Source organism: Myotis myotis, unplaced genomic scaffold (genome assembly GCF_014108235.1).
Source record: "Myotis myotis isolate mMyoMyo1 unplaced genomic scaffold, mMyoMyo1.p scaffold_m19_p_1, whole genome shotgun sequence".
NCBI lineage: Eukaryota > Metazoa > Chordata > Mammalia > Chiroptera > Vespertilionidae > Myotis > Myotis myotis.
The window spans coordinates 81,926,577-81,949,927 of record NW_023416313.1 but is presented as its reverse complement, the minus strand read 5'-3'; the positions used below and the strand labels follow the sequence as shown (position 1 = coordinate 81,949,927).

The following is a 23,351-nucleotide window of genomic DNA, read 5'->3' as shown; positions in this document are numbered from 1 at the left end:
CGACTCCCGTGTCATGATGACGATGACAATGATCTGGGCATAATAATTAAATGATTTCACAACGATTCCAAGATCTTATTTTCCATGAGGACTTACCACAGTTCGTTTGTAAAAATTCCACATTTCTCTCCCTTAGACCAACTACCCGGCAAGGGCTTGCCCTCAACCCCAGGGGTCAAGCGTCCCTCCCAGGGCGTTTCTCCCTCCCCTCCCTGGATCACCTTCTCTCTTTTCCACCCGGAGCACTGAGCGTGAGGTGAAGCCTGCTTTGTAGGTTTGACTGCTAAGATATTTGTTATTTATTAGCAGAGATGAAAGGACACATGCAGAACTGAAGAGAGGCAGGAGCTAAATGCAGACACAACGCGGACGCAAGGTGCATGTTGTTCCCGCTGGATGCCGCTGGCTCAGAACCACGGGCGTAAATCACCATTCCCTCACGGAACTAGGCAACTCGGGAATCACATCCCCAACTGAACTCAGGACCTCAGCTGCAGGTGCCTCCTTCCAAACGCTGGGCAGTGGGGAGACACCGTGGGGACCCTGACGCTGGCGAGCTGCTCTGCAGACATCACAAGAGACACGCTAAGAGTCAGTCACCCATAATAAGCCAGAATCAAAGCACACGGCGTTGTGAAATGCACAGGCACATTCCAGCTTAAGGGCCCTTCGGAATGTCCCTTTGTTCTGAATGAACTTACAATAACAGCAATTCATGGATACCATGGGCAAGTGAATCCGAGGGGACCTGGCTCCACTGGTCCACACTCTTTTATGTACTCCAGCCGCTCCCTCCACCAGCTCTGTCTTGGTCTGCAGGAATGCTCACTCCACCACACACACACACACACACACACACACACACACACACTTTCTTCCCCCCCCCCGCCCCCACCTGCACTCGGACATTCACCATCCCCGGGTGCCACACCGGGGAACAGCCCTAGGGCTCGCCCGGGCCTCTCCTAGACCCCCCACCCCCCAGCAGGCTACTCCTCAGAAGCACAGCCTGGATCAGCTCATGATCCCCTCCCAAAACCCTCACGGTTCCCCCATAGCCTGACGGTTGAAGGCATCCACCACGTCCAGGCCTCCGTTATGGTCACACATATTTTATCACCGACAGAGCTCATAAGTGACATACCCGCATTCTCCCTAGGCCAGTGATGGCGAACCTTTTGAGCTCGGCGTGTCAGCATTTTGAAAAACCCTAACTTAACTCTGGTGCCGTGTCACATATAGAAATTTTTTGATATTTGCAACCATAGTAAAACAAAGATTTATATTTTTGCTATTTCTTTTATATATTTAAATGCCATTTAACAAAGAAAAATCAACCAAAAAAATGAGTTTGCGTGTCACCTCTGACACGCGTGTCATAGGTTCACCATCACTGCCCTAGGCCCCCAGTTCCTCCTACAGGAGCTGTATGGAATACCCGTATACTTCTAAGTTGTCATTGAATGTGCTTCTTTAAAACAAACTTTCCTGATAGTTGTGGCATTGCCACAAAAATGAACTGCTGAAACACGAGAGCTCATGAGCTGCAGCATAGGCCGGGCGGCCGCCTCCCGGAAGCAGCGTCCAGCCCCTCCCCGCAGGCTCAGCGATGCCGCAGCCGCTGAATTCTCCCGCGCAGGCTCTGGGCCGCTGCTCTGTCTCAGCAGCCGAGCCCCATCTGATCAGGAAATAGGTGTGTTTGCTCCGAAACCTGTTTGTGCCAAGTGTACCTGTAACAGACTACTGAAGCCAATTAAATGTGACTCCAAAAAGAGTCACTGATTCCATGAAAACAAAGTGGGATGTTTTGCAGCAAGTTGATATAAATTAGGATAAAAGTAATTTTTTAAAATATATTTTATTGATTTTTTACAGAGAGGAAGGGAGAGGGATAGAGAGTTAGAAACATCGATGAGAGAGAAACATCGATCAGCTGCCTCCTCCACACCCCCGAACTGGGGAAGTGCCCGCAACCAAGGTACATGCCCTTGACTGGAATCGAACCTGGGACCCTTGAGTCTGCAGTCCGATGCTCTATCCACTGAGCCAAACCGGTTAGGGCTAAAAGTAATTTTTTAATGAAACATAATGTTGCTTTCAAATTAGGTGTGGGCAAAACAATGAAAAGAGTGTGGGAGATAGTAATACATGTTTCAAACCTAAGTCTCTAAACCCAGGTGGGTGTCCGTCACCCTCCATGCCAATGGACGGAGAACAAAAGGATGCGAAAATAGCTCCCTAAGTAAAAGGTGGGGAGGTCACAAGAGCCTTTATAAAGGGACCTGAGAGTCTGCCTCCCTGGAGTATTCTTCATGGAACATAGCCCCGCACGCCCGCAGCAGGCCAGAGGGCCCTCAGACACATAGACTGCGGGTGCCTTGTAGCCCGCAGGCTGCACAGCTACGCATACACCTCAGGGGGTGTGCATCCAAAGGGTTTCATGTTTGTAAAACCAAGATTGCACCAATTTCCGCCTGAACAGGTTGAATGCAGATGCCCAAAGGAGAGCTGCTCACCCAAACATCGACACTCAGCCATGTTTCAATAACACGCCTGGATCTGCAAAAATGAGCAACAGCTAATAATTGGGTGATGCCAACCTGCACATCCCACTGTGCCACAGAAAGCAGTTCTCCGCCAGGGATCATTCTGCGGGAGTGAGGACACCAATGGCACCTAACAGGTGGAAGCACGGTGACACTAAAGGTCTTAGGACGCATAGGACGGCCCCCTCCCGCCCCGTTCCTCGCTCCCCACCCCCACACAACTCCCGCACACACAAAGGGTCCTGGAGCCTGAGTCTGAGAAACCAGACCCAAAGGACTAAGTGGCTTTTCCCCCAGCTTCATTGCGGTGTGACTGAGAAATATAATTGTATGTGCTTACACTGCATGCCCTGATGATTCTTTTCATGCATCTACATTGTGAAATGATCCCCAAGATCAAGATAAATATGTGGGACAACGGACACGTTCATTAGCTCCCTGTGTTGAGAATGCCTAATATTTACTCCGAATAACTCTAAGTCCGTATAATACTGGATGAGAACTGTGGTCGCCACACTGTACATCCCCAGCAGTTACCATCTTACACCTGCAAGTCTGTGCCCTTTGACCAACATCTCCCGCTGGTGGCCACCAGGCTGGATGCTGACCTTGAAAAAGAAAACAGAGCTTCGAAGATGCAGGTTTCCTGGACACAAGAGAAATAAACACAACGTTTCTGAACCACTAGTTCCTCTCCATTTTTATTTTTTTTTTCCATTTTTATTTTTATCTCCTTTACCACTCTGGATGACTTATAACGTATACAAATATATTTTTAACTGTATAAATGTTATATATTTGTGCCTTGATTTCATTTCTCACTTCATTCTATAAATAAAACGAACCTTTTTTTTTTAACCAAAAGAAAAAAGGGAAGGGGTAAATAAATAACAATGCAATCTAAAGCAAGATGTGTAAATGTACAAGTCCAATAATGATATCTTCTAGTTAGGAAAATATTTTTAACAATTCCAGACTTCATATAAAGACTCTAATATATGAGTTAGCTTTTCAAAAGAAAGCAGCACATACGCAGTTGCCGGGGAGATTCAGAGTCCCCACTAACAGGAGTCCTTGAGCGTGTGAAACGCTGCCTGGGAAACCCCGGCCCGAGCAGGGGCCTGACGTGCTTCCCGCTCCTGTAGCTTCCACAAAACCATCGGTCGCGGGAACCAGGCAACAAGCAGGCAATTACATCAAAAACAAGAGCTGAGCTTCCCTCCGGTAGGACCTAATGCGAGGAACACGCCGCAGATCTTACACGGGACTCACACACCCTGAGGGCAATCTGCTGCCCCAGGTAAGCCACCAGGAGGGAGTCGCTCACAGGGACCTTTTCCTCCCTCTTCAGAGGACCCACGTCCTCACTTAGCACCTGTACGGTAGGTGCTTGAGCTCCCAAGGACTCGCAGTGACCACGGAGGCAGACCACGGGGAAGGGGACCGTGACTGCAGAGCGTGCTGCCTGGCTGGGATGGAGCCGGTCAGCTCCGGACAACCCCACTCCTCTGCGGTAACGGGCGGGCAGGGGTGTATGTGAAATAACAGGAGCTCACATATCGTAATTCTAAATTTCGGCTTTCTTCAAACTGGCCTTCCAGGAACAATCATTCTTTTAGCACCTACTGGGAAAGCTGAAAATACAGCATAGGACACCATTACCTACCCCCAAATGCCTGCACAGCCAAGCTCACGGAGCCAGTGAGTCAGGGCTAAACCAGAATTCCCTGCCTCCTGCTGCTCTTCAATGATTAACTTCAAAGGAGTGGGAGGAGCCGCTGCCTCCCAAAGGCTAGGGACATCCCCTGCCCCCACTGCAGACAGCGATTCTGAAGGTGGCCTTAGGGACAGGGAATCTGTTTCCAGGTGATTGCAATACATGGCCAAGTTTCTACACGTCAGGAAAGGACGAACAGGAGGTCAAACAGAGCTGAGGTCAGTGTGGTGGCCCAAGTACCTGCCCACACCTGTTGGAAGTTTCAAGCGCAATGTCAGTGACTACTGACCTGGCCTTTTGCAGGCGGCCCCCGGGGTCGGCCCCAGCCTCAGTGCCCCACCAATGGGTCTGGGTCTGCACAGGGGGCGGGGCCAGGGGACAGGCAGCGCTTTCATTAAGGTGCGCAGTCAGACCATCTTGCTCCCCAAGCCAACAAAGAGAGGGGGAACCCCCCAACCACCATGGGCACCCTACAGACACAGAGCCCTGAGGGGCTGCACCCCCACACTGGGAGCAAACAGAGGGCTCGGCCCCCAGGGAAGAGCCCGGAGGAAAAAAACCACACGGAAGGAGCACAGACTGCCTTCCCGGGCATGGGAAGGGAACAAGGAAACATTTCAGTGTGAATAAAAACCATTTGTTTGTAATGACCAATTATTGTCCTGGTGTGCACTGCCAACATCTTCACCATTATTTCAGAGGATTGATGCCGTCGATCATAATTTTCATTCTTCCAGAATGCCAAAGCTCTCTGTTTCAAAACACACGTGGAAATGCATCCAGGGAAAGGGAGGGTGCCCTCCACTCCGCTCCCCAGGAGGACTCTGCCCTCCACGCACAGTCGACCTTCTGCTGACAGACGTGGGATTACAGTGCACGGTGTTCCGTAATAAGCAGGTTTCTCACAGAGAGCACTGTCCGATTCTCAGAGTTATACGTGTGACAAAATGAGTCTCTGTGGTGGGAGGCCGGTGACTGATATTTGCACTTTTACTGATCTTGGCTGATAAATCCCAGGCTTTCAGGAAGACAGGCCGGGCACAGAGCGGCAGCGTTCTCAGGAGGTAAGCTCACGCGGGTGCCAGGCGGCGGCAGAGCAGGGGGCTGCAGGCAGGGGCCCAGGGAAGGCCGGAGGCAGGAGGGGGCTGTGAGCATGGTCCCAGTTCAGTGGTGCTCTGAGGAAAGGTCTAAGCCACTTACCGCCCTTTTTCAGTTTATAGACTTAAAAACATCTGTCTATCAAATATTACGACGCTAAATGCCTCACCTTCAGGCCAGCATGAGCCCTGCCAGCGGCTGGGTCCTCACTCTCCCAGGGGACCTCTCGGCCTTCTCACCTGAAAAGCAGGCCTGGCTGCCAGGCAGAGGCTGCCCACAGGCACCCACCCTGCCAACAACACAGCAAGTCCACAGCACGCCACGAAGAAGACTCATTCTTTCCTGGAAAAGGGGAAACTCAAAACACAGCCTGCTCATCCTCACTAGAAGGCAGACAGACAGAGGTGTTCTCTGATCTTAAAAAGCGGGTCTTTCCTTCACAGCCTGGATAACGGAAGGTTCCCGCCTTCTCGGGGTCACAGCACATCCTGCCACCCAGGGTCACAGTGGCCGAGGAGTGAGGAGGGGAGGTGGGGAGCGGGTGCTGGGGAGGGAGACTGGCCTCCTGGGAAACGGGACCCTCCCTGGCACCTTCCTCAGAAGGAGCCTGAGGATGAGCATCCCTGCGGCCAGACAACCAGCTCTCTGCACCCATGAGACCATCATGGTCAGTGAGGGGCGAAGCCATCACGGTGACAGGCATGCAGCCTGTGGAGGCTTCAACATCCCGCTGAGCCACACAGCATGGAAGAGGAAGAAGGTCCTCAGAAAGAAGAGGAAACTGGGAGGGAAGGTAAACAAGGCTCCATAGGCATCTGGAGAGGAGGAGCCACCGGGGGCGGGGGCGGGGTGAGGGGGGCCAGTGTCAAAATTCAGGGCAGGAACCTCTCAGGATGCATGTCACCCCAACTCAGCCAACACCCCCACACGGCTGCTTCCTGACCTGAACCGCACAGGACAGGACACGGGCACTGTGCACACCCTCATACCACACACACCTTGCACACTCACAGCACACACAACACGCACCGAATACACACAACACGCATGCAGCACACACACGGAAAACCTGGGGGCAGACGCTCTGTGTCAATGATCCCCCCGCTGCCCGCCTTGTCGCGCCTGCAAGGAAGCAAAGCCTTGCTGGGAGAGGACCTGCAGAGAGAAGAGACTGTTCCCTGGCTCTGCCGCTGACAGGTGACCTCTAACTGGCGACCTCTGCAAGTCCCTGCACCTCCCGCTTCCATAAGCCGGCTCAGAGAGTGAGGAGGTTGAATAAGGTCATCTCCAAGGTGACAGCCTCATACTCAGGGCTTAACTTCCTACTCAAAATCATAGCGTCAAAGTTTATTGTCAACCCTTATACAGTCGCTCCCTTGGATGGGATGGACATAGAGATGAAAACAAAGAAAAGCCCCAATCGCATGAACCTCTGAAAACTAGGAAAGGCCCAGATGCCATTGTCCCATTAAACTCAGTGCCCGAGACCCCAGGCCCCATGCCTCAGCCCAAAGCCAGTCAGCCAGCCAGCCAGCCAGGCAGACTAGGGTCAGAACTCTCACCCAGAACACAGGAGCCACAGGCAGCACTGCCTGGCAGGGCCTCGCTGAGTGACAGCCCACACCCAGCACAGCTGGCCTCGGCCCCTCTGCAAAGGCCCCGGCCCGTCTGCCAGCCCTCAAGGCCCAGGGCCTGCGGCCTCCCCAGCACGCTGAGGCCCTCGTCACCCAGCCGCTCCTGCTAAACCCGGAGCTCTCGGAGCTGAGGTCACGCGTCTGGCACTCAGCTCCACGTGGAGCTGTGGTGGGTCCTCGCGGTAAGTTGTCTCTTCCATCTGTGCGGAACTTCCCCCGGCCTGTGTCCTGCCTTCCTCTGCATTACAGAAGCGACGGTCACCACTCCCACAGCGTGGACTACGGAACCTCACTCAAAAACTGCCCGTGAAGTAAGTGCTTCAGGAAAGAAAAGACAGCTCGAACCCTCAGAGGGCAAAAGCAACCTCTGCCTCACAGGGCTGGGCCGTTCAGCTACGTCAGCGGTTCTCAACCTGTGGGTCGCGACCCCTTTGGCGGTCAAACGACCCTTTCACAGGGGTGGCCTAAGACCATCCTGCATATCAGATATTTACATGACGATTCATAACAGTAGCAACATGACAGTTATGAAGTAGCAACGAAGATAATTTAATGGTTGGGTCACAACATGAGGAACTGCATTTAAAGGGCCAGAAGGTTGAGAACCACTGAGCTACGTGCTCATCGACTCTATTTAGTATTAAATAGTAAACAACACACTATATGGCAAACTTACTTAACTTAATCTCCAGAGAGCATTTGTATCACTAGTTTACCCGCTTCAAATCAGCCAACACATCCCTTTAGGAACTGTAGATTCTACGTACAAAACGGAAAACGGGGCAAGCACAGCTTTCAGGGTAGGGCAAGCGCCAGCTGCTCTGTCAAAAGGTCACCCCCCCCTCCAAACCGGATGGTCAGCTGCTGTTCAGATGGAAGCATCTTTGTCATCTGCTCCGTGAGTTACGATAATACTCACACCGACATCCCATTTTATACCACTTCAATGGGAGGCATTCCCAGAGGCCAGGATCCTCAGGGTCCCCCACAGTAACAAAACACAATCCACACTCACACGCCAGGGAGGGGTGCTTAGGCGGCAACGTGTGGCTTATTTAACCGCTCTACGTGATGAGGCAGGCGTTCAGAGCATAGGCACATGGGCTGGTGGAGTCATGAGGAGGGCAAGGAAAGGTCAGCCAAAGCCCCACAGAAAAAGGATTAAAACTGTCCACAGACCGTCCACAAAACAGGTGATACTTGAGCAACTGAAATTTGTTTGGAGCAGTCTTGCTCAAAAGAAAAAGTCCTTTCCACGGTTACAAAAGACTCACAGCAAGCAGGACCCACCACACACCACACGCTGAGGGCCTCTGGGTATGAAAGAAGACAAAAATAGCAGAAAGGGTAGATGGATAAGAAGGAAAGAACATGGGAGAAGCGGTGACCAAAGAAAGACCTTAGAATTTAGAACAACGTGAGAAATGGAAATTAAATTCACCATTACCGTTATCAGCTCATAAAAATCAAGAGTTAGTCCAAGTTACAAGTAACAGTGTTAATGCTTTCCTCTGGAACACTCTGTATTATGAGGATAAATCCAAAAGTAAAACTAATTCACAACACAGTATAATGATCCAGCCATGGATAACCACATTAAGACAATCCACTGAAAGTCAAATTGTATCTTCCTTTCAAATTGGGTTATGATTCAGACAAGGGGCAGCCTGCGATGTGAAATACTGAAACTGGCAAATGATCTTGTTTCTGTGAACTGGGCCAACCATGGCCTGGCGAGGCCAAGAGGGAGTGGCTTTCGCAGCTTACGGAACAGGTGCCATCGCAAATATGCAAAATGACCCAACTGGAGAACTGATGCTCCATGTTTTCTGTTGAAGCGAGTCACGTGGTTTCCGGTATGTAGGGAAGCATTCGCTCCACTTTTGCAACAAAGTTCATGGTAAATGCAGAGCACACAAAACCAGCTTTGTTCTGGGATCTATTTGCTTCATATGACAGGAAAAGTCCTCGGGCTCCTGATGCCGGAACATCTGTCTCCATTGGGAGGAGCTACATGCTTTCTGGCTGAGCACATGGGAAACGGCACTGTCCAAAAACAGTATTCAGAAGGCCCCTGTTGTAGGAAAAGACGTCACACGCACACGTGTGTAACGACCATCTTGGATACATGGGTTAAAAAATCGGGTGCAAACATGAATAATCAGGGAGTAGGGAGGGGACACACTTGTAGAGGTGGATGTTCTAGAATATTCTAGAGACACTATCCCAGGATGGGCACGTGTCACACAAGAATCTTTATCTGTTTTAGAAACAAGTTATTCCTGCTAACATTGACCTGGATCAAGATATTTTTATTTACTTAAAGGAAAGAAAGATATCAGATTTATCCAATGAGATTCTCTAATCACTAGGTTATCTTCACAATTCTGAATAATCACTAAATTGCTTCCTCTCAAGGGTCTAAAAATAAAAAAATAGGACAACAAAAGACAGCCACAATCCCAACCACTTTATTAAGCAGATTATGGTTATAAAAATAGAGGACCTTTTCTGAGACTACAGGTTCCCAAAATGTCCCTCACAGAATTTTGTGAGGCAGACCTTGGAGACTTCGAGGGTTCAGTTTCAGACCACCGCCATAAAGCGAGTGTCAGATAAAGTGAGTCATCTTTTGCTGGTGGTGGGTCTTGCCTTCAATTTGCAAAAAAATGCAGCACTATGAATTTCGATAAAACAAGGAGTGCTTGTACCAGTAATGGCTCGTAATCAAGGGAACTGTTCTATCAGGTGGGGAAATTCTATCATTTAGGGTATATGGAAGTAAATACATAAAAAAGAAAAATCACGGATACCATGAAACTTGCCATCTTTTAAAAACTGTATTTCCACCCTAGCTGGTTTGGCTCAGTGGCTAGAGCACTGGCCTGCGGACCAAAGGGTCCCGGGCTCGATTCCGGTCAAGGGCACACACCTTGGTCGCAGGCTCCTTCCCAGCACGGGCCCTGGTTGGGGCTCGTGCAGGAGGCAATCCATTGATGTGTTTCTCTCACATTTCTCTCATTCATTGCAAAATCAATGGAAAAATATCCTCAGGTGAGGATTTAAAAAAAAAGAAAAGAAAGAAAAGAAAAAGAAAAATTGTATGTCCTACTTGGGATCTGCCTAACTAACTGCAGGAGTGAGGGCCTCCCCTGGGAAAGCTATCATGTGACAAGCAGGTGACAGTAGCGGCAGAAAGAGTTCTAAGGGCAAAGCCGGCGACTGGGCCAGCTAATTAACACTTCCCCTTTTTGAGGGACAAGTGTACTTTCGCTCAGGCTATAAGGGGTGGGCAAACTTTTTGACTCGAGGGCCACAGTGGGTTCTTAAACTGGACCGGAGGGCCGGAACAAAAGCATGGATGGAGTGTTTGTGTGAACTAATATAAATTCAAAGTAAACATCATTACATAAAAGGGTACGGTCTTTTTTTTTTTTTTTAGTTTTATTCATTTCAAACGGGCCAGATCCGGCCCGCGGGCCGTAGTTTGCCCACGGCTGGGCTAGAAGGTAGTATCTGTCATACATTTAATGCAACGCACAGTGAGTAATCAGTGAGTGGTGGCTACGAAATACGTAAGCATCCTCCCCCACCACAGAGAGAGCAGACTTTGTTCACAGTTGTCTACCAGTACTTTCAGCGTCTGATTCAGAGGTCCACGTTAGGCACCACGCATCCCTACAGACACCAGGCCAGTTCTCTGGGGACCAGAGACAAGCATGGTTCAGGTGCATCAGATGTGGGCCCATCCCTGCAGGAGCTGGAGAAGATCAGAACGGGCACTCCGCTTATAAAAGCACTCCACATCACATAAAAATCGATGGCCTGTGAGTGATGAGTGGCCGCCTGAAGGTGCTCACCATCACCCCGGTTAGTGTAATAGGGAAGCTCTGAGGAAGGCCACTCTTTTCTGGTAGAGACGCTGAAGAGGGTATTCCTGGAAACTCATTCAGAGTATTTTTCCCAGACACGACACAACCAAGAATTAACAGCATTGTCTCTTGACCAAAACGATCAAGATTTCTGATAAAACCGTACCATATCCGGCTTCCTGATTCTAAAGGTTGCCATCCAGAAAAGTTAGCTCAAGGGGTTGCGTTTCTTATGTTTTATCTTCCAGGAGAAACATAGGAAATTTTCAAGCATTCAGAAAAAACGTGAGGAGCGGTACAGTGAACACCCATGGACCCACCCCGAGAGGACAGACTAGATTTTAAATGCAAAGTCCTAGAGGCAGCCAGCTAAGAAAATGTGCCGCAGAAGCCTCCATCCCTCTACAACAGTGGTTCTCAACCTGTGGGTCGCGACCCCTTTGGCGGTCGAACGACCCTTTCACAGGGGTCGCCTAAGACCATCCTGCATATCAGATATTTACATGACGATTCATAACAGTAGCAACATTACAGTTATGAAATAGCAACGAAAATAATTTTATGGTTGGGTCACAACATGAGGAACTGTATTTAAAGGGCCAGAAGGTTGAGAACCACTGCTCTACAACCAAGTAGAAGAAAAAGCCAGCATTTTCCTCACTGACTTGCTGCTCGAGGTGGGGACAGACTACTGAGGAGGGGCCTGCCACTGCTTCCCCTTCCGAGGGTACCCACAGCTGGCACAGAGCTCCGTGGGCTGGTCTCAGAGGAGAAGCCTGGATCCCCCAATCCTTGATCAAAAGAAAACACGCCTCTCCCAAGCCCTAAGGCCGGCCAGCTCACCCAGGACACTCACACTGTGTCAGGAAACCACGGTTCTAACATTCATGATGGCTTTCTAACCATGTGAAAATCAGCCTCCTCGCCTGCCCAGAGAAGAGAGCATCCTTTCCTTAGAAAATACTTTCAGAGGACTAAAAAAAGATCAACAGGAAAGCTACAAGGCACCATGCAATTGCAAGGTTCATTTTACATCTCAGTCTCACGGAACGCTGGTGTTCCAAGTACCACTCCCCGCCCCACATTTCTCAAGAATCAGTCACAGTTATCAAAACTGCCCCGTGGTCCCACTGACGCAGTCAGCCCCGTGTGTGAGCTTCCTGTCCCTGGGGAGCGTTCTCCACCAGCAACCTCCACCCCCGGCCAAATGGCAGGGCCACCAAGGGGCCCCCACCCCTGCCTTCCCCAAGGCCTCGCTCTCCTATAGTCACGGGACACAGAACACTCTCTGAAAGCCCCCGTTTCGCTGACACACTTTCTAACGAGAGCACATTTCATCCAGAACCCTATCTGTGTCAAACACTAAACAAGTCATCAAGGAAACAAACAAAATCAAGGCTGCTTCCTGCTCTGTGTCCAGGCCCAGACCTTCCTAAGAACAGGGAATTCTAAAACACCAGCAGGCACTATACATGCCTCTCTAGCATGAGATCTAAATAACTCATCACCATCTACAGAGGGAGGGGAAAAGAAAAGCACATTCTACTTCCTTTTCACGTTAATTTGTGTACACGCAACTAAGAGGGAAAGAACGCTCCACGTCTGGACTCTGGTATCAGAGGCAAAGCAGCCCAGGTGCCATTTCCCATTTGGCCCCGTGAACGACAATGCTGAGGTCGGTGGAGGAAGCCCAGCCACTGCAATAAGATTATGTTCACTGGAACTGAGCAAAATGAAATAATAAGACCACCCACCACACGTCTTACTTTTACAGCGTTGATACAGTGCTGCCACAGTAACATGTGGGCAGAGGGGACCATTACAGTGCACATTGGTAATACTAGGAACAGGCTCAACCCTGGCAAGTTGATAGTTATTTCCTTGGCCTTAAATGGGTACATTTTAATGACTTAAGTTTAATGGAATCACACCCTTGCTTAAATAGATCCTTAAAGATTACTTTATATTACTAAATCTCAACCGCTTTTAAGCATCCATTGCATTTGCCCAAATAAGAACAAAAGATGTTTCTGAAGCCTGATAATGCTCACTTAAGAATCTAGCAAAGTCCAGCTCCACTTTATTACTTCATGTTACTCTTAAATTGTCAGTTATTATACATGAGCGGGGGGGGGGGGGGGCGGCCCCTCAGCACGGCCTGTGCCCTCTAGCAGTCCAGGAGCCCTCCGGGGATAAGCTGGCAGTCAGACATCCCTCTCGCAGTCTGGGACCCCTCGCTCCTTACTGCCCACCTGCAGCAGAGGTGGGAGAGGCTCCAGCCACTGCCACTGCTGCTGCACTAGCCAGCCATGAGCCCAGCTTCTGGCTGAGCGGCGCTCCCCCTGTGGGAGCGCACTAACCACCAGGGGGGCAGCTCCTGCGCTGAGCATCTGCCCCCTGGTGGTCAATGCGCGTCATAACGACCGGTCGTTTGGTTGATTTGCATATTACGCTTTTATTATATAGGATAATTGAAGCCATAATTTCTGCAATACCATTAAGTTCACATGGGGGCAGCCTTAAAACTCTATCTCTGGTTTTTATTTTAAAAGAAGAAGCTTATGAGAGTTGATCTCACTCACAGTCACAAACCCAAAGGTGCTTAAGGCAGAAGACTGCCAGAGGGACGGTAAGGAAAAAGCCCCAGGACATCCGAGGTGTCTGTCAAGCTGGGACAGGGCCTCTGGCCATGCTGCCAGGTCACGCCCCTGCCCCTCCCCACTTCGGAAGGAAGTAGCCTGGCCTCTCGGAACTGCTGCAGGCTCCAGTCATTCCACCTGTGGCCGGCAGCCCATATCCATGTGCAGGAGTCATCACACATGATGAGAAGAGGTGTCAGCTGGCCTCCCTCCACACACACTGATGCCACGTTCCACGCACGTCTAGGAGGAGATGTGTCAGAGTCACAGCTGGTGGTGTTCTGTGCTTCCTCGTCAGTCAGCAGAGAGAGGAGGGGGACTGCAGCAGAAGCTACCCAGGCAGCTCCTCCAGCAACTCTCACTGGAGGTCCAAGGTGGTCTGCAGCTGAACCTCATAGGACACCCTTCCCAGATGCACCTGCAGCAGAACCTAACAGGACACCCTTCCCAGATGCACCTGCAGCAGAACCTAACAGGACACCCTTCCCAGATGCACCTGAACAGACCCTAGTACAACACCTTCCCAGATGCACCTGGAACAGACCCTAACAGGACACCTTCCCAGGTGCACCTGGAACAGACCCTAACAGGACACCTTCCCAGATGCACCTGGAACAGAACCTAACAGGACACCTTCCCAGGTGCACCTGGAGCAGACCCTAACAGGACACCTTCCCAGGTGCACCTGGACTAGAATCTGAGCTAGGACATCCTTCCCCTACTTTTCTCTTGAAAAGCAAAGGAGCTTAAAAAAAAGGTAGGGGGTGGTGGGGGGGCGGGGGAGTAACAGGCTTATTGACTCAAAAAGGCCACCAGGAAGAAACAAGTTTTATCTTTAAAAAGGCATCGCAGCTCTGAAATTATCCCAGTGCAGGGTAAGTGGCCAGGCAATTGTTAAGAAGTGCGGTGAGTCCTCTCAGAAGAAGTAAAAGTGCTTCCCACACCCTGCCGGCACCTTGGGAGGACTCCTCCCACTTCCTTTCTCCTAAGGCCACTCTGATAGTCACTGTAACCCCTAATCCTGCGAATAAACTCGGGGGGGAGGGGAGCACTAGGAGTTGGAAGTACAAAGAGCTCATCCCAGCACCTGGAGGAGACTCAGAGCAGTCGTGGTATTTACCAGGCAGGCACTGTGACACTCACTGCCTCTCTGGTCCTCGTGACAACCCAGCTGACAACTCAGGAAACTGAGGCAGGGAGGACGAGCTCCCTTACCGAGACAATGCTGTAGGTGGTGCGGCCAACAGAGCCCTGGACACACCCTCTGACGTATGAAAAGCAGGAAGACTTTGCAGCAGATCAGACCTTCAGCCCAGAGAAATCTCAATATCCTCCCACAAATCCCCGCAAATAGGAAGCAGGAAGACTCAGAGATGCGAGAAGCACAGAAGAAGGTCACCCACAAGTGAAAAGTGTGTTTTGGGACTTAAATTCCTAGTCTCATATAATCCAGCCCCTCAAACTGACGGCTCCTGAGTGAACCTGTCCTTCCTGAAGCATTTGGCTAACTAAGCGGTTTCATCTGTTCCTTTCCCGTGACAATATCAGGCTTTGCAACTGCTCTGAGATACACTTGACATCCTTATATGATGAATTATAAGCCACATCTTTGTCAGCATATGGGTAATGGTAACACTGCATATCTGGCCATGCTCTATTCCAGTGATGGCGAACCTTTTGAGCTCGGCATGTCAGCATTTTGAAAAACCCTAACTTAACTCTGGTGCCGTGTCACATATAGAAATTTTTTGATATTTGCAACCATAGTAAAACACTTATATTTTTGATATTTATTTTATATATTTAAATGCCATTTAACAAAGAAAAATCAACCAAAAAAATGAGTTCGCGTGTTACCTCTGACACGCGTGTCATAGATTCGCCATCACTGCTCTATTCGTTTACTCATGAAGACCCAGAAACGCCCAGGAAGGTGAAGTCATAACAGCTTCCATTTCCATATTCATTTCAGGAAACTGACCTACAAAATCTATCTGCCCAGGAAGCGTCTCTTGATCCTTCCTCGGTGGGTGGTAAGGGTGGATTCATGCCACCTTCATCTTCATGGGGAAGTGAATCTCAGCGTGGGGAGAAAGGGGAACGGGAAATAAAACCAGGACGCAGGGTAGATGCTCCTGTTTTCCTGAGTGTTAGAGTCAAGAAACGAGGCTCCTTGTGCACGCAAGGGAACAAGCACAGCTAATCCACAAACGCACCTGGGAAAGTCCCGATAGGTCATTAAGGGCCTCTTCCCTCCCTAAGCTTTAGTTGTTGTATGAACTCCTGAAATATGGCAGCAACATTTATAAGACGTTTGGTCAGAACACACACAGAATCACCCCTGAGACTTTAGAATAAAGTCTCCTCTGGGCAGGACTAAGTGGCCAGAAGCGAGTCAGGCAGTGGAGGCCTGCCTCCTCCTCCCCACGCACCGGTGGAGGCCTGAGGCTGTGCATCTGAAGTAGCCTGTAAGGAAGAGGTGAGATGTTCAGGCAGTTTTTTTATTTTAAATGTTACAAATTTTCTCTAACAAATAGAAAAATCTATGACTTGACTAACTAAACAATTCAGTAAAAACATAATAATAATCGTGCGTGATTGCAGACGGGTGTGCAAGGAATCCCTGGCTCTGGTGCTGACACAACTAGCTAGATCTGCCCATGGTCTTCAATCTCTTCATTAGGCACAGAAACAGTTCCAACCTAAGAAGCAAAAGAAAAACAAGATTTAAAACCAGCAGCCCAGAAGAGAAAGACCTATTTTACCTACTATCAATCAAAGACCATCACAAGCTTGCATAGTTTTTCCCGTGTTCCATACCTACTGTGCAAACCACAGTAAAGAACTCTCTCAATTTGTAATTCACACAGCACAGGGAGTCCATGTTACTATGCAAGGGTATCAAGAGAATATTCAAAAGACAGAATTCAATAGCATTGCAAAAAACTAAATAGCAAACCCTCCCTCACCCCCCCCCCCAAAAAAGTCTGCTTGTTGTAATTTTGACTTTTACAACTCAGTATCTCAGCATTTTCCCACTCCATTTGTCTCAAAGGCTTATTAAAATGAATACTCCAGCCCGGCTGGTGTGCCTCAGTGGTTGAGCGTCAACCTATGAACCAGGAGGTCTCAGTTCGATTCCCGATCAGGGCACATGCCTGGGTTGTGGGCTCAATCCCCAGTAGGGGGTGTGCAGGAGGTAGCCAATCAATGATTCCTTCTCATCACCGATGTTTCTATCTCTCTCTCCCTCTCCCTTCCTCTCTGAAATCAATAAAAATATATTTTTAAAAATGAATACCCCAACTGGGACCTGAAGACAGAAGGGCAGCATCCATATGCTCAGAAGTGAGAAACCCCATTCCTTGTCACACTGGCTCCTGCACCCCAGCCCCTTCCTGGGAACCCCAGTTTGCCTTGCCTCTCTGAGATCCCTATTTATTATCATCAGGAACAAATTGGTGCAATTACTTCTTTTGAGAGGTGACAAGTTTTTGACGCTCTTAGCAGAAAGAACAGAGCACTGGCAACAAGAGTAGGCAAACTTTGTATGGAACACCAAAAAAATCACAAAAGAAAGATAAAGTCAGCAACCTTGGAAGTAGAGGTAGGTGTACAGAGAGAGAAACCGGAGGGCGAGGAGAGCACCAACTCAATGAAAAGTGGCCGGAAACCAATCACATCACACGAGGCGCTGTCCACGCTACAGCTGATGACACGTCCCTGATTCCCAGGATAAATACTGATGTGCAAAACTAAATCAACTCACTGCACCAAGAATATGCTTCTTTTTTTTTTTTTAAGGTGCCTGAGTAATTATGAGAAGAACTAGAAATGATCTTACTAATATGACTAGGAGTTGGACTGGTGAGTCAGTCCATATACATGACATCAAAACCAAGATGATCCGATACATTCTCTTTGCAATTCAGAAGAATGCTACTACTCATCCCCTAAATCACTGCTTTTTAAAAAATCAACTCTAAAAAAAGAGACAGCCATTTGAAGAAGGCTGGGAGGAGGAAGACAAGAAGTGACTCATAGCATCCAACAGCTTGTAGCCTCAAACCATAACAAGAATATAAAACCCGTGGGCCCAGTCTAAAACAAAATAGAGCTGTTGTTACGGCTTTAACCTCATAAAGTTCAGATCTAAGCAGGAGTACAGCACTGCAAATATCTTATAAGCATTTGGAGCAGTGTTACAGATCTATGCCTTAATGTGTGTGTATGTTTACTTTCCTAGCTTCCTGGACAAACTTGACACCTATATTAATTCATAGAGAAAAGAACTTTCAAACGGAACGATTTTCATAGCTCTGAAAAACTCTTAGAATTCAAGTCCACCCACTTCAAATCCCACACATGTCAATGCTGCCATCTTATAAATATTTTTAATGCAGGTAACAATATTTTACATTCATCAGGCCGAGTACTCCACTTCACTCACCGTGATACATAGGGCTACGGGTGAGATGGATGTAACAGAGTTAACACATTTTGTAACTATGCTGAGATCTGATTCCAGCTGGAGTGGCTCAGGGGCCCCCACAGCTTCTATTTCCCTCCCTCTGCTGACCCCTTCCCTTCTTCCTCGCCCACTTACAACAAATTATCAATGAGACTTTGGGGGGGGGGGAATTTTTTTTTACACACTTGTTTTCCAGAATCAACTGTTTCCTTTCCGTGAGGAGAATATACACAAAGTTTGGGTGGCATTAGAGACAGCTGGGTCTTTGCTTACTGACCTCAGAAGGTGGTCCTACGCTTTAAGCTTCCACAGAGCTGTTAGCTCTGTAGCACCAGGGACCTCCAAGGAAAGAACAGGGGCTGGAAAGTGGGTGGGGGGACAGAATTCGAGTTTAGAGCAAAGTGTATCTGATATCTTGGGCCCAATAGCCCTGGAAATGCCACCCCCTCGATCAAGGGTGGGGAACCTTTATTCTGCCAAGGGCCATTTGGATATTTATAACATCAACTTAAAATTTAGCCTGCTGTATTTGGTCAAACATACCAAACGATTTCTCCAGCCTCATAAGCTCCCCACCCTGCCCTAAGTGCACACACCTTCCAAATGCCACCTCATGAAGATCTTACGCTTTGGTGACAGGAATGTGCAAGCTGCTTGTGCGCTGCTCATCTGCAATTTTTTAAAAAAATTATTGGTTCCTTGACTAGCACAAAAGGCTGACATTTCAGTTAGCATTCACCTCCTTAAGCAGATTCGTACTTACTAAGAAAATGTTCAAGTTGGACTCTATGATGGAATAAAATGAGCCGTTAAAGTAACTGGGCATATTAATCAGCCAAGCAGAGCATGGGCTGAGTACCCCCCATAAGCAGAAGGTAGGAAGTAAGTAGTTATACCAACAACTAAAAAGCCACAAAGGGTTTGACATGCCGTATATTTTATAAAGACGCCTCTTGTGCAAACAACAAATCTTTCGCAGGCTATACCACAAGGCAATGTCCCCAGTTCTACCAAAGAGCCCAGCCGCTCCTGAAAGGGTGGGGCGAGTGCCTCCGTGTACGAGCATCATCCGTTCACAGAGAAACTTACTGCTCAATCTCAATCAACAAACGAGTGTTTTAAACAAGACAAGTCTGTCTTTGAGAAGTTTTCTGTTTCCTCTCTACTTTGGTATTTCCATTTAAAGTTATCCCTTAAGCCAAATGCTTATTCACTTATTAATGAAATTACCTGGGGACCCTCTTAAAGCCAAGAAGAAAAATGCAAGATCCCAAAAGCCAAAAGAAGGGAAGAAAGAATGATCTAGGAAAAGGGGTGTCGGCCACTCCACCTGGCATCCTGCAGCGGACAGCTCACTGGCTGGCTTCCTCCCCGGCTCACATTCAATCCCAAGTATTTGAGCAGACCCACCAGGCCTGGCCCCACAGCACCGACTGTAGCTGCTAGTAACCACAGGAGGGGCCGCCTGCCACATCTCCTGCTGACGAGGCTGTTCTAAGAGGCTGTTCTAAGGGAAAGGCGCTGGCTTTCCCCAGTGAGGGGAGCACTGGGTCGTAACACACAGCAGAGTGAAACAAGGAGGCAACCAGCAGAGCAGGAATGTACCCTGAGTTCTGCAGGCAATGGCCCCCCAAAATAAAATAATATTAACATCAATAGCAATACCCAGCCGACAGTGCAACCAAAGCAGGGCCACTGTCTGCAAATCCCAATAATGAGCACGATTAACCGCCCACGGGCCACGTAAGAACTTTGATAGCCCACCCTGTTTTTTCAACCGACGTGATGCGCTGAAAACAGACTTGTTTTTTCCATCCTCCTCTGTAGGAACCGAGCACTGAAAATTCCACATGTTTCCACAATTTTTTCCAATATTTCCATGAAAACTAATTTAAAGAATCCTCTCCCCATGAGTCCTGATGGAACAGGAAATGTGAAAGCAATATACTTAAGTAATTCGGCACGAAGGCTTGTTTTAACTTTTCACTGTGGAAGCGGGTACGCTGGGGCATTTTTTAAGTTCCAAAATGTAGAGAGATACAGATTTCTGATCCTTCCACTCGTTGATTTCTCCTGAGCAATACTGGAAAACAACCCGGTTCATTTCATTTAAGCCAGTAAAACCGCTTATGTGCTTATAAGACCTGAAATTCCAAAGGACCTTAAAGAGCAACTCTATCAACTCAGCAGGGACAAAGCAAGACAAGGGGGTAGGGGTGGCACAGAGGGGCTGAGGCTACACCAGCTGATGCCACAAACCTCTGATTCTTTCATTCTTCAGGCCAGGCCTAGCAAGGTTTATGTAGAAAGAAAAACAATAATGTGCTTCCTGAATGCAAACACACACATCCCTTTCTCTGCCCAGACACTCAATGAGAAATTCATTAAGCCCTTTTATAAAATCTGTTCAGAGAATGGGGTTGAGCACACGTTGGTCTAAAGTGGTTTTGCCATCCTCTGGGCAGCAGGAACATATTACTCACCCTCCGAGAGCGACAGCTGGTGGCAGGTGAGTGCCATCGAGCAGGGCAGTGTGTCCCATGTACACGTTCGTAAGGGACCATGAGTGGCCGCTCCCAGCATAGGAGGGGGCCGGGATGCACATTCAGAACACTGCCCCAGATTCAGAGAGGCAAATACGAGCTTATTTCCAGGCTGACAGGGGGAGGTGAGCAGTGCTGTGGAGTTCAGGGGCTCCCCTTTGCTAACAGAGATACCGTGATGACACTTAAAACAGACTTGTTTTTTCCATCCTCCTCTGTAGGAACTGGGCACTGAAAATTCTACGTGTTTCCACAATATTTTCCGATGTTTCCATGAAAACTAATTTAAAGAATCCTCTCCCCATGAGTCCTGATGGAAGAGATGCAGACAGAGCAGAACTGCTTGTTTGAGATGATACATGGGTGATGGGTGCTGGGAATCATACAACAGCAGTGAGGATGACAGACTAGAGCTCTGAGGGGCTGATGAGTGAGGGAGAAAACCCATCTGAGCATCGACACAATCAAATAACTCCAGCAAATGTTTTCTAATACAGACTTCATCCCCTCGAGCACTGTCCACAGCACACACTTTACCCACCACTGTACATCTCAACAGTGTTCCCCCGTGGGCCTACTCTGTATGGCCTACCTCTCGGCCCTCTGGGGTACTAGCGACGCCCTCACATCTTCAACCAGGTGGAACAGTGTCTGCTCAGCACAGAGTCCAGGAAGCAGCCTCCTTCTGCTATGGGGCTGTTTAACTCTACGGATCATTGGGATACCCTGCAGAACCCCAGATCTGACATAGAGACATAGTCCGTGGACCACGGGAAAGGCAGCTAACACCACGCCACAGCCCCATCCTTTATTCCCTTCTGTGCCCTGCAAGTGTTAAAAAGGAAAGCATAAAGTCAACATCGGCTCCTCCCTGCTGATGAAATTGGCACGAATGAATTTACTTTCTGGCTGCCGGCCCTCACAAAACCGTTACACACACACACACACACACACACACACACACACACACACAAAGTTCACCACGCTGCATGCTCCAAATATAAACCCGAGACAGCGGCCCCTCCCCACCCACCACAGCACGTTAGTGGCCTTCTCGGGGTGAGCCGGTGAATACTGAACAGATATTAAACATTAACATTTTGGAACTTTAGTGGGTGTTTTTTTTTTAAGGCACAGCAAAACCCGATCTAAACTTATGACAGTTGAGCACATGATCCCATCATTAAGAGCAAATAAGAAACCGTACATAACAGTCCACGAAATCACGGCAGCAAATCTGTCGCCAATTCCAAATCCGAGGGATGAGCGCCAGGCAGGGAACCTGGCCTGAGGTAGGAGGTTTGCGAGTCTCCCACCCTTCGCATCACAACACACACGAACAATAGTAGCGCCAGCTTCCCCGAGCCGTAGTAACACCAGGATGGCTGGCACATCGGGGTTCAAACCCTCAAGTCCAACGACAAGTTTCGCATTAGAGCAAGGCCGGGGGACTGCAGGCCGAGCGGCGCGAGACGTCCCCAGCCTGGGCCGCGGGGGCAGCGCGCGGACGCGCACAAGGACACGGGCCCGCCAGGCCGGCCGCTCCATCCCGCGCCCCAGGCCCCGCCGCAGCGCAGCCCGCCGACGACGCGCCGTGGCCCGGGTGGGGGCCGTGACACGCACCGCGGGGACCCAGCGCCCCTGAGACCACGCGCCCGCCCGCCCGCCCACCCCGCAGCGGCCTCCCGGAGACAGCGCGGCGCGGCCCGGCCGGGCCTGTTACCTTCCGACAGCTCCAGCTCCAGCTCGGCCAGCCGCGCCCGCACCTCCAGCGGCAGCGCCATGCCCTCCAGGCTGCGGTCCGCCATCGCGCCGCGCCCGCCTCTTTGTTTCAGGCCGCGGCTTGGCCGCTCCAGCGATCCCGGACCCGCACAGAGCGGCGGCACCGGCGGGCAGCGCTCCTCCTCCGGCGCCTCCTCCGCGCGGCCCCGCAGGGCGGCCTCGCGCCCGCGCCCCCGCGTCCTCGCGCGCCCCCGGCCCGGCGCGGTCCCGCCGCGGCTCGGCTGCTCCACCGGGTGCTCCCCGGTGCGCGCGGTGGCAAGGGCGCCAACAGGGCGGGGGCTACGGGCGGGGGCGCGCACCAGAGGCGGGGTATGGGGAGGGCGGGAGCGCAGTGACGGGGGCGCGCACCAGGACGGAGGCTGCTGGCGGGGCTTGCGGGGTGCGCTGGGGGATATGGGAGTGGGGGCGTGCGGATGTTGCGCGGTGCGGGGAAACGCGCCAGGACCGAGGCGCGCACCGGGATGGGGACGCGCACAAGGGCGGGGATGGGCGGGCCAGCTCAGCGCGCGTTCCTGGAGCACACGCACGGGTCCCGCGGGCCCTCCCCGCCCCGCCCAGGACCTGGCTTCCCTCTGGCTTAAGGCAAAAAATACCTGCTGGATCCCCCCCACCCTCCCAGGTTGAAACTTCAAGTATTCTGGGTTTTCAAGGGCTGAATTTTTTTTATATGAATAGTTTGGGGCGTTGGACGGGACAGTGTGGGCCATGAAGCGAGTACCGGGCTGAAAGTTCCTAGAGCCCACCAACCTGTGCTCTTGGCTAATCAGAGCATCTGTCAGGCCTTGTTCCCCACCTTCGAAAAGGAGGCTGGAGGAGAGGGAAAGTCTACTGTCCACATCCAGGCCAACCTGAAAGACCGTGGCCCAATGGCACGGTCCCCAGCACCCCACCTCTCCCCGGCTGGGGGCTCCTGTCGTCCTCAACAGGTCCTCTTCCCTGGGCTTCGTCGTCACTACCCAGGATTCCATCCCTTTTTACTTCCATTCCTGTGCGTCCTCCCCTCCCCCACCCCCCACCCCAATTACTAGATCTGTGCCTCTGGGCATGAT

At 50.2% G+C, this 23,351-nt stretch overlaps 1 protein-coding gene and 1 long non-coding RNA gene across 3 annotated transcripts in view; both read right to left on the bottom strand.

Annotated features, from left to right (window-relative positions):
• Positions 1 to 22,576, bottom strand: part of DIP2C (disco interacting protein 2 homolog C) — a 384,021-nt gene extending 361,445 nt beyond the window's left edge. For both annotated transcript variants that reach the window (XM_036342747.1, XM_036342757.1), the window contains exon 1: positions 22,244 to 22,576. In XM_036342747.1, coding sequence (XP_036198640.1) covers positions 22,244 to 22,328 — 85 coding nt within the window. In that variant the 5' untranslated portion in view covers positions 22,329 to 22,576. The remainder of the gene's footprint in view (positions 1 to 22,243) is intronic.
• On the bottom strand, positions 15,990 to 22,142 carry LOC118672858. The gene is made up of 2 exons (XR_004973230.1): positions 19,742 to 22,142; positions 15,990 to 16,208 (listed from the first exon to the last, which is right to left on the bottom strand). It is a non-coding gene; the product is annotated as an uncharacterized LOC118672858 (long non-coding RNA).
• Positions 22,577 to 23,351: the final 775 nt, after the last annotated feature.